At 39.4% G+C, this 12,119-nt stretch overlaps 1 protein-coding gene across 4 annotated transcripts in view; it reads right to left on the bottom strand.

The window, feature by feature from the left end:
- Positions 1-12,119, bottom strand: part of CLASP1 (cytoplasmic linker associated protein 1) — a 276,819-nt gene that overhangs the window by 83,663 nt on the left and 181,037 nt on the right. For 2 of the 4 annotated variants that reach the window (XM_070389116.1, XM_070389124.1), the window contains exons 20-21: positions 11,987-12,034; positions 1,578-1,685 (exon numbers count right to left, since the gene is read on the bottom strand). In XM_070389116.1, the coding sequence (XP_070245217.1) occupies positions 1,578-1,685; positions 11,987-12,034 (156 nt within the window). The remainder of the gene's footprint in view (positions 1-1,577; positions 1,686-11,986; positions 12,035-12,119) is intronic. The other 2 variants (XM_070389129.1, XM_070389135.1) reach the window with 1 other exon arrangement.

Below are 12,119 nucleotides of genomic sequence, written 5' to 3'. Positions count from 1 at the left end.
TATACAGATGTGTATTTTTAAAAAATATCTGATTTATATCTATAAGTTTAAGGTCCAGGCTTGATCATTTGCTGGTGTTGTCTCTTTCCTGTGAGTGGCATTTGGGGAATAAAATAAAACTGAAGAGTTAAAATGGGTCCCCAATGCAAGGTGCAATATTTTTATAATACTGAAAAATTAAAGCTCTATCATTTCCCACTACAGAAGGGACTTTATTTTCACCACCTCTTAAGCAGAAGACCCAGCGAGGGGCAGGAACCTCTGCAGAGACCATTGCCAATGAATAGCAGACATAAAAAAACATAAAAAACACTGTTCAACTTTTTCCATGAAAGAAAATAAACTTGTACAGCTGAAGGGTTCAGACATTTTTTTAATTCAACTAAATTCAAACATATTGACCTATTCTCTGAGTCCTAAACATTTTCTGTCAAGAAAAACTTCCTTGTGCTAAGATATGAGTCCTGTGACCTGAGTATTATATCTATCTGGGACTCCAGGCATCACTAGAGTTCAACAGAAAAACCAGAGCCAGGATATTACTCCCTAAGCAGAAGTTTCTGAACTACACCTGCACAACTTATGTTGTACTGCATGGTGTAAGACACTAAAAGCATGGGCTTCTGTATCAGACAAGCCTGGGTTGTATAGCCTTCCAATAATATGACTGACTTTGCACTTTCTTTTCAGAAAGAAAATAAAAGCTCGTTTCAACATGAGGACTCTTAATTATCAAGGGGACCTGAGAAAGTACCTAAATTCAGGAGGAGCTGAGAAAGAACTTCTAAGCATCTATGAGAGGAACTAAGGACTGGCTGCTGACTAGCCACTCTCTACACAAGCCAGGCAGACACCATCAGCTGATGAGAGCATTGCTGAGGGAAGGGCAGCCTTCCTCAGGCATGGTTGCCCTGCCCAGGAGGACCCTGACACCCGCCCCACTCCATGTGCACAGACAGGGAAGCCTATGGGGCCAGGAAGTGAGACATCAGGACTGGATCCTGGATGAGGATACACTGATCCCATGCATGGGTGCCCTCATGGGTGATGCTAAGAATCAAGTGGCTTGACATATACAGAGAAGCAATAATGGAAGCGAGGGCAGCTGAGCAAAAGCAAGAGCCCACACTGGCAGGAAGAGAGGAGCAGGGTGATGTGTTAGCACAGCGGGCTAGGGGGAGCTCTGAATGGATTTACTTCTTGCCACTGGAAAGAGACCTCAGCATGAGCAGTCACCTCCAGGGTGCTGTTCTTAAATTACATCAGGAGTCCTCATCGACAGCAAAACGGGTCATAGCCCAGACACATTTCAACTTGAAAGGCTTGAGGGGAAGAAGAGAAACTACATTTCACTGCTTACAAAATTTAAACAGAATGTAAGTCGCTTGGAAAGGAGACACAGGTAGATACTGGAATACTCCGTTCTGTAAACTTATCCAACATACATAAAGATCATTCAGTGTCTTAGCGTCACAAAAATGTGTTTTTCCTCTAAAGTCGATAAAAATAATACAAATTTCCAACTGCAGAAGTTGGATAAAACTAAGATAACAGACAGCATAAAATATACTTCTTACGCTGGGACTGCGAGACCACTTTGGCGCGACTGCGGCCCCGACTATCGGCAGGTGTAGAGGCGACGTTGGTGGCACTCCCGGAGCTCTGCCGTCGCGTGCGGATCCGACCTGGAGGACACAGCAAACACAGTGCTTCCATAATGTTTCCAGTAAGTGCGACCCACTCAGAAAAGCACCCAGACCGCAAACAAGGGGCATGGGCTGAATCACCTCCAGGGCAGCAGGTCTCCCCCATGTGTGGTCTTGACACGCACATGTGTACTGGTCTGTATACACAAATTCTACAGACATGTCAGAAGCTCCCCAGAGATACTCATGCACCTATCAGGTGCTTTTGTTTCAACTATTTCAGCATATTCTATATTCACAGTCACTTGAATAATTTTTCCACAATTTTTTAAAATTAAATTCTCTCTCCTGTTGTCTACATAATCTGTCATATTTCCAAAAAGCAAAAAAGAATATTAGCTGTCATCTTCATAAAAACACTATAGGGGAAAAAAAGAGTAAATGGAAAACAAACAAATAAACAAAAAATCTTCTTAACCTGGCAATCAACAAAAACTACAACACCCTGGACAATAAATATTGTCTTGATAAATAGAATTAAACTTCTATTTTAAAGCATGTATGCCAGCAAGTTTCTAGGTTACAAAAGATGAAGTTTATTAAAAGAATCAATATTAGGAGTACCTAGAGAAATGACCTAAAAATAATGTAATGTCATAAGTATTTACGAAAAAAATTTGACACTGTATGTAAAGCAATGTGTTAACGCCAATTATTAAAGCATGAAACAATATAAAAATGAATTCATAAACAATCAATCATTGATGGTAAGAGTAGAATGATTAAAAATTAATTTTTAAATTCAGGGATTCTTTGTTTTCAAAGGGACACAAAATGCTCAACTTCCATAATTCAATCAGAATACCAAACTGATAGGGAAAACACAAAACAATCTGAACTCCCACTGGCTTCTTATGTTGTTCGAAAAGCACATCGACCTCATCAACTGAGGAAACCTGCAGAAAGGCAATACAGGAAAACAAATTCAAAAGCTTGAAAAAGGTTCAAGAAATGAAGGTAAGGAACAATAAAATAAAGTATGGCACTTAATTTTAAAAAAAAAAGAAGAAGAAGAAAGCTAGAAAGAATCAATGACTTTTAAGAGAAATTGAATGAAAGACCTAAAAATTCTAGAATCTATATTAAAATTAGTATAGATGTGTCTGGTGGAGAAAGTAAAGTCTGATGTTGTAAAGAACAATACTGCATAGGAACCTAGAATGCCAGGTCCATGAATCAAGGTAAACTGGACGTACATAAGCAGGAGATGGCAGGAATGAACATCAACATCTTTACAAATCAATGAACTAAAATGAATAGGAATGGGCGAATTTAACTCTGATGACCATAACATCTACTACTGTGGGCAAAAATCCCTTAGAAGAAATAGGGTAGCCCTCAAAGTCAACAAAAGAGATCAAAATGCAGTACTTGCGTGCAGACTCAAAAACGACAGAATGATGTCGGTTTGTTTCCAAGGAAAATCATTTAACGTCACATAATACAAGTCTATGCCCCAACCACTAATTCCAAAGAAGCTGAAGTCTAATGTTTCTATGAAGAGCTACAAGACCTTCTAGAACTAACACCCCCAAAAGGTGTTTTTTTCATCATAGTGGATTGGAATAGAAAAGTAGGATGTTCAGAGATACCTGGAATAACAGGCAAGTTTGGCCTTGGAGTACAAAATGAAGCAGGTCAAAGGATAACAAGAATTTTGCCAAGAGAATGCACTGGTCATAGCGAACACCCTCTTCCAACAACACGAGAGATGACTCTACACATGACTATCACCAGATGGTCAATACAGAAATCAGATTGATTATATTCTTTGCAGTTGAATATGGAGAAGCTCTCTCTACACATTCAGCAGAAACAAGACCTGGAGCTGATTGTGCCTCAGATCATGAGCTCCTTATTGCAAATTTCAGGCTTAAATTGAAGAAAGTAGTAAAAACCACTAGACCATTCAGGTATGACCTAAATCAAATTCCTTATGATTATACAGTGGGAGTGACAAATAGATTTAAGGAATTAGATCTGAAAGAGTGCCTGAAGAACTATGGACAGACGTTTATAATACTGTATAGGAATTACACTATTACAGTTTTGTGGTGACCAAAACCATCCCAAAGAAAAAAAAATGCAAGAAGGCAAAATGGTCGTCTGACAAGGCCTTACACATAACTGAGAAAAGAAGAGAAATGAAAAGCAAAGGAGTAAAGAGAAGATATCCCCCGGAGAAGGGAATGGCAACCCATTCCAGTATTCTTGCCTGGAGAATTCCATGGACAGAGGAGCACGGTGGGCTACAGTCCATGGGGTCGAGACAGTTGGACATGACTGAGCAACTAACACAAGGGGAGGATATATCCAACTGAATGCAGAGTTCCAGAGAATAGCAAGGAGAAGTAAGAAAGCCTTCTTAACTGAACAATGCAAAGAAACAGAGGAAATTAATAGAATCAGGAAGACTAGAGATCTCTTTAAGAAAATTAGAGATACAAAGGGAACACTTCATGCAAAGATGGGCACAATAGAGGACAGAAACAGAAGTAAAAGAGATTAAGAGGAGGGAGGTGGCAGGAATACACAGAAGAGCTATACAAAAAGCTCTTAATAACCTGGATAACCATGATGGTGTGGTCACTCACCTAGAGCCACACATTCTGCAGTGTGAAGTGGGCCTTAGGAAGCATTACTAGGAACAAAGCTAGTGGAGGTGATGGAATTCCAGTTGAGCTATTTTAAATCCTAAAAGAAGATGCTGTGAAAGTGCTGCACTCAACATGCAGCAAATTTGGAAAACTCAGCAGTGGCCACAGGACTGGAAAAGGTCAGTTTTCATTCCAATCCCAAAGAAAGGCAATGCCAAAGAATGCTCAAACTACTATATAACTGCACTCAGTTCACATGTTAGCAAGATAATGCTCAAAATTTTCAAGTTAGGCTTCAACACTATGTGAACTGAAGAATTCCAGATGTTCAAGCTGGATTTAGAAAAGGCAGAGGAACCAGAGACCAAATTGCCAACATCCATTGTATTATAGAAAAAGCGAGGGAATTCTAGAAAAACATCTACTTCTGCTTTATTGACTACATGAAAGCCTTTCACTGTATATATAGATCACAACAAACTGTGGAAAATTCTTAAAAGAGATGGGAATACCAGACCACCTTACCCGACTTCTGAGAAATCCGTATGCAGGTCAAGAAGCAATAGTTAGAACCAGACATGGAACAACGGACTGGTTCCAAATTGGGAAAGGAGCACGTCAAGGCTGTATATTATCACCCTGCTCATTTAATTTATATGCAGAGTACATCTTGCAAAATGCTGGGCTGGATGAAGCTCAAGCTGGAATCAAGATTGCCGGGAGAAATGTCAATGACCTCAGATATGCAGATGACACCACCCTTATGGCATAAAGTGAAGAGGAACTAAAAAGCCTCTTGATCGAAGTGAAGGAGAGTGAAAAAATTGGCTTAAAGCTCAACATTCAGAAAACTAAGATCATTGCTCTCTTGCATATGCATGTGAACATGCAATAAATAGACGGGGTGAAAGTCTGACTAGAATTGTGGAACCTGGGATTAATTTTTTTGGGAAAAGACAGCTTTATGATATCAAACTTTCCATTCATTACTGTTTTCTCTATATCACTTTCTTCAGTGTTTTTCTATAAAGCTTTATAAATTTTTCCAAAAGCTTTACACAATTTTGTAGACTTCTTCAAAGGGGCCTTATTTTTATTATACAGAATTTAGTTTATTAAATTGTATCTCCTAATTTGTTCACAAACAAGAATACAACCACTGTATATTGATCTTAACTCTAGGAATCTCGCTAAACTTTTATTAATTCTACCCATTTACATGTAGATTATTTGGCATTATCTAAATAGAAAACCACCTTCAAATGAGACTTCTGTTTTCTCCCTTCAAACTCTACCCTTTGATTACTTTACCTGCTGTTTTGGAACACAGAGCACAATGCTAAAAAGGAGTACAAAGTGGGTTTTGTTATCTTGAGCCACAGTTTTGCTTTTTTTTTTTAATTCTGGAATTTCATAAAAATTATATTTCAACAAGTTAAGAAAACTCATTCCCAATTGCTAAGGATTTGTGAAAAATGTTTGTTTTTTAAATTAAATTATTAAATGCTTTATTTTCACCTTCTGATATAAGATTATTCTCCTGGATGTACTGAGCTGCTCAGTACATTCATTTGAATGTTCAGTACATATATTTGAATGTTCAAAGCTATAAGGTTTGAAAAGTTTTTTTTTTTTTTAAAGAAAGTATTTAGCCTGGGCTAAACCTCTTACTACCCTGCTTGTCTTTCCAAGTTTTTATTTCTTTAAATATCAAGACAACAAAATGGTTTCTTTCTTGGAACTTGATGGGAACTCTTTAAGATCTATACTGAAGTTGAGTTCTTCTGATGAGGATCTATGCTTGCTTCTGCTAGTGTCCTATGGAGACAAGCAATTCACAGCCACTTTAAACTGACTTATCTATTTGGATTTTTCATATAACAAAAGTAGCATAAATTCTGAGCAAAAATCTGCATGAAGACCCAATTTATGGTTGCAGATTTTCAGAGAAGATAACTTTCCCTGCTCCACCCAGTAACTGAGGTTCCAATGGGTAGATTCCCTCACCCTCTTCTATTTAGTAGAGTTAACCTCTTGTTCACCAGTGATGACATAGGTCTTGGGTGGGTTCGAGCTTACTTTCTGTCACTCCATGCCCTAAATACTCATAGCAATGCCCCAGGTCTCCAGGATTCAGTCAAAACCTCAAGATGCAAACCAGCTTTGGCTCTCATCTCTTGGGGTTTCTGCTCTTGCTAAAGCATGTAGATGTGTGGCTTCACTGCGATGAGTGATCTGTTCTCAGTTGGGAAGATCATTTAGACTACTGAATTCTGCATACTGCTAAATATACAAGTTTCTTATTTCTTTTAATCATTTAAGTATAGCAACTTTATATTATATAAAAGACCCTTAAGTATTAAAGAGATTATGTTTTTATTCTTTTGCTTTGCTGTTTATCAGTCATCATAGATGTAATTTTAGACCATGAGCTCATACTTGGCATACTTTAATCTGTGAGAACCCTAAGAAACCAGATTTGAGAGTGGCTTTCTCTGTAGAAGTTCAGTGTTTGCTACTGTCAGGCATCCTTGGGAGCTATAAATGCAGACCATTTTAATCCATCAGGTTGGGGTTTCCAGATAACACAGGTAAGATAAACTGACAGCACAACTTGTGTGAGAAGAAAGTTTAGTTACAAATTAGGGAAGACTGGTTTTTGCTTTGCTTGGGACAAAGTCAAGAGAGAGATCATGTCAGTTTGAAGATAAAAAGGTTTTTTCCCCCCAAACCCACCTTTTCATGGATATATAGTACTGCTAAAATGCTGTCTTAGCGATAACTCTTAACTCTCACTGAGGTATTACATAAGAAATCTCAGAGCATCCTTAAAATCAGTTTTTGGAAGTTTAAAGGGTCTCTGTTGTATTGTACTCAGATATATATATATATGAAACTATCCATGACATGGTTAGATAGCATCACTGACTCCATGAACATGAATTTGAGCAAACTCCAGAAGACATAGGACAGGGAAATCTGGCGTGCTGCAGTTCATGAGGTTGCAAAAAGTCAGACATGACTTAGCAACTTAACAATAACAACAAGAAGTATATTTCCTTTATTGGAAGAGGTTTAGTTTCAGTACTTATATTAATTTGGCAATATTACTAAAAATACCTGCATATGTTTTAAAGAGATGATATAAAATAGTCTATAGTCTTTAGGAAAAATAAAGTCTATTCAATAAACAAACTAAAAATATACTTCAGTTCTACACCATGACCTGTTAATGACATATTCATTCATACTGTGTTTTGACAAAGACAGAAAGAAGATGTGGGAAAAAAAAAGCCAGCAAAAGTAAAAGATATTGAAATGGGATATCAGGGGGGAAAATTCTGGAAGGAGAGACAAGAGAGGCATTTAGAGAATGCATATATCTAGAGAAAAGCAGATCCATAGGAAAACAGAGACCTGGAGAAGTGCAGCCTTTGACTTATGTGGAAGGAAGGATCAAACACCACCTGTATATCATGGCCTTTTAATGGTGCTGCTGAAAACTGCTTCCAGTCACACTGCCATTCTTTTAGAAAAGCCCTCAGGACAGGAAATGAACTGGGTATACTGGTTTAACTTGGAAGCATGGTTCTCCCACGTTCAACTTAGCTGAAGACAGTTAAAAATCATTCAACAGCCTCCCATCATTCGAGTCTCTGTGCTCCTGCCTGAGCTCCACGTGGAGATGTGAGAATGCAAAGCCCTTCACGTAAATTTCACTCTCGAGCTGGGACCTCTAGGCCCATGAACTGCTTCACACTCACTGGCTGGGGCACAATACACTCGACTGCACTCACACGTGGCATTTGTGAAAGAAAGTTGCAAAGTCGAGCACTTGTAAGTTTGCTACCTCTATCTCTCTACAAAAATAACTTTTATCATATTTTTTAAAGATAAAAGTAAAAGAAGTTTAACACTTTTATTTCTATATATAGGCACATTTTTTCATTGTGCAAAAAGGCTAATCACTTAAAATTGCTTGGATAAATATACAGCAATACCAAACGTTTTATTTCCCAGTAAAATGGAACCAAAATCTAAGTTTCTTTTCCTAAAGAGCAGACAAGGCTGCAGAGTCTTTTTTTAATCATGTAATCTTAATGAAAATCACCAATAGTTAAGCATGGCCATTGACCATTTAATAACATTTAATAACATATGATAACTTATTCTCTGAAACCATCAGTTAAGTCATCAGTATCCACAGGTCACTGAAGTTATTTTTTAAGTACTTTAAGTCTTCATTTTAAATTATTTTGGAAAAAAATATGAATAATACTTTTCCTGAACCCAGCAGTTAAATTAAAAAAAAAAAAAAAAAAGCAAGCGATAAGATAAGAATCATTCATTTTCCTCACAAGCTGAGTATCTGCAGGGGCCTCTGTGCCTGTGGGGACTGTTCCAGGGCCTGCTGGGATGTGCTAGTGCACAGATGCTCAAGTCCCACAGCTGCCTCCATATCCCAGAGCAACTGAGTGCAGACTGTGCAGGACTGCATGCTTACTGAAAACAAGCCGCCTACAAGTGGGCCCACACGCTACAAACCCATGCTGTTCAAGGGTCAGTGGTGATTGATTACAAACTCTCTCACAAATGGCAAAACAGATAATATCAATGTTTTCTTCTTCCAAATCCTCCAAGTCACTGAACATAACACACTGAAAGATGACCTGGAAATAAATTTTTGTTCAAAAGTTGAGCTTTGAGTTCTTCGCAAAAAACATTTTTCTGATTAGTCGTAAATGTCAGGATAGCTACTTCATGTGCGCGATAAGGAACCTCCAGAGAATATTTATTTTTCTCAATCACTGTAACAAGGGAGTCACCAGGCTTCAAATGTATTGTCTGAATTTTGAATTCAGAGCTTCCAACTACCGATTTAAATTTCTGCCTCCTGACGCAAGTATCTAGTGCTTGTCCTAAGAGCTACCGTAACAGATAGTCAACGCACATATTAACAAATTTTCAAAAGACTCAAAATGATCCTAAAAATTCACACAGGAAACTTGACAAGATGCTAAGTGGTGTTCGCTGTTATGGAGCTTTTCTAAGCAGCCTGCTAAATTTCACAGGTGAAACAGAGAGAAATGACAGTTGAAAGGGCTCCCAAGGCCTCTATTTTCCATCTCATCATCACACAAGGCTGGAGGTTCTGACCCGCCAGCGCTGTGACAGTCTGGATGGCCCTGGAACCAAAGCCGACCCACATGGGATTCTGGCTAATTCTGAATTCTGTATGATTAAGGGCCCACAGATCATCCTCCACTTTCCTACCAGAAGGAGAACCAGAAAGAGACTTCTTGTCCTCAGCTTCCAGCACAATAACTGAGCAAGCAACCCTCTGACCTTACCCTGAACAGGTAAAAGAAAGCTAAAGGTAAAAGACAGGTAAAAGAAAACTGAAGGAAAAAAAAAAAGTGTAAAATCTCCACTGCTGGGTGGAATAACAGGCTGACTTCCAATCTCTGGTACAGATATATGAAATCAACCAGGGCACTCTGCAAAAAAATGTGGAAATTCCCACATCATGTCTCTAACTTTCCGTCTCACCTGCATTATTATTGTATCCTACTCTATTCCCTGTCCATCTAGCCTGAGGAAATACTTAAGATTCTTTCTTGGAGAAAAAGAAATATAAAATGACTTGTTTCAACTAAAAACTGGAAGAAAACCACACCTAGCCTCAGTCTTCTATCACAATGGCGGGCTTAGCATGACACAGGCCTTTTGTCCATTTTTCATTTTGGAAACTTCTCATTTCAAAAGCTTATCCAACTCTAAGAACCGTCAGTGGAGCTTGTTGAAAATTCAGGTTCCTTGTTTGTTCCAAACTTAATCAGAATTTTCAAGGGGCAGCACCTAGGACTCTGTTCTTGTAAGCAAGATTCTAGGAGATTTTTATGATGAGATAAAATTAAAGAACACTGATCTTGAGACTATATGTCTTTTAAAAATTTCATTTGAATTTCTCCTTTGTGAATTTCTTAGAAAGTAGTATATGAATTAAAAGCACTGTGAGCTGCACATCTCGAGATAAAACCCAGTCTACTCTGCTGGCTGGCCTTTAGAGGGGCTAAATGTAACACAGGAACTAATCTAGCAGTTCCTAATTGTTAAATCACTATCCTGAGGGTTGCTGAATCTAAGCCATTACCTTACGCAAATGAGATAACTCTATATTTCAATTATCTGAAACATCATGCTTACTATCTAGAGACTTTGCAAAACTGATCATGTCTATCACGTGCTAATCAAAGAACTGTACTGACAGGAAGAGCTCCGTCTAAAATTCAAAAGAATCAAACATCAGAAACAGCCTCTTGAGATCAACACAAAGAGAAAACAAAGTGGATGTGGGGATGTGTATTTCTTCCACCAGTTATATTCCTGTGTGTCCCAGAGAACAGAGCACAGAGAAGGCATTTAACCCAGGTTGATGAGTGGATGAATGAGACTAAATGAACGAATGGGGCTGGCATCAGTGGGACAAACAGAAACAGTATCATATAATTCAGTAGCTTCAAGGGAGAGAAATTACAATTTTTTTTTTTTAGCGTCTAGAAATTACCTGCTAAAAAACCTTTACCAGCCTTTAACCTGCATTGCCAATTGACACTGAAACTTATGTTTACAAGAGGAAAGGTCAATCCTGAAAGGCCCACAAAAGCACAAAGTGAAGAGGAGGAATCAAGTGGAGGTGGTGCTTCAGGAGTGACAAAACCTGAGATGAGTCACCTACGAGGTTCACAGGGATGCTCCTCCCAGTGTGGGCTCAGAGTGACACGCTATGGATAGCACACTGGAGCCCAAATCCACAAACACAACGACTGAACAAGAAAGGAGGGGAGCGTTCAGGCAGAGGGAAGGCAAGACCTGGTGGAGACAGGCGGAGGAAGAGTGGAGGGAAACGCGTGCAACGTGTCATGCAGGGACCCCAGGGAGGGCGAGGGCACCAGGCAACACTCGTGGGGACACACCTCTTCACAGAGACAAACCGCTTACCCTCCGCTTTAGTGGCAGTACCATCTTTAAGCAAATTAAAAAAACAAGGGAAGGGATAACAGGGAACAGTTAGTAACATCAAAAAAATTAAAAAGCAGAATGTTATTATTAGCTACCAAAAAAGCAAAAGTACAATTTAAAATAAAATTAAAAGGGAAACAAGTTCAACAGCAAAGCACAGTCTGAAGCAAGTAAGTGCACCGTCTATTGAAATCAGCTTAGGAGAATGTGCTTTTTGCCTTCAGAAAACACCACACGAAAGGACAACCCAGGGTCAGGCCTTGGCTGATGGACTGTGTTTTTGATTTGGCCAACCTCATCCTCCTTGGGCTTCCCTGGTGGTTCAGTTGGTAAAAAATCCACCTGCAATGCGGGAGACCTGGGTTCGATCCAGGGTTGGGAAAATCCCCTGAAGAAGGGAAAGGCTACCCACTCCAGTATTCTGGCCTGGAGAATTCCATGGACTGTGTAGTCCATGGGATGGCAAAGAGTCGGACACAACTGAGCAACTTTCAGTTTCATTTTCTTTCATCCTCTGAGAGTCCCTTTTTCTTGGAACAAAGTATTGTACTAGCAGAATAACGGGGAACTACGGACACCCAGAGGGCAGAGGCAGTGAGTCAGCAGCCCCGGAAGCTGGCATAGCAGCACCCAGCCCAGCCACACGGTCCAGCTCGGTACCTGAGTCGAGGCCTAGGGGCTCCGTGTCTCCCCTCATGTGTTTGGACTCTAGAAGTTGGGAAAAGGATCATCAGCTTTAACACTATACTCCTTCCTGCACAGACGTGGTGTGTCCACCTCAGTAGGACCTGTA

This window comes from Bos mutus, chromosome 2, assembly GCF_027580195.1.
Source record: "Bos mutus isolate GX-2022 chromosome 2, NWIPB_WYAK_1.1, whole genome shotgun sequence".
Classification (NCBI taxonomy): domain Eukaryota; kingdom Metazoa; phylum Chordata; class Mammalia; order Artiodactyla; family Bovidae; genus Bos; species Bos mutus.
Note: the sequence above shows the minus strand (reverse complement) of the source record. Positions and strands in the feature narration are given on the sequence as shown.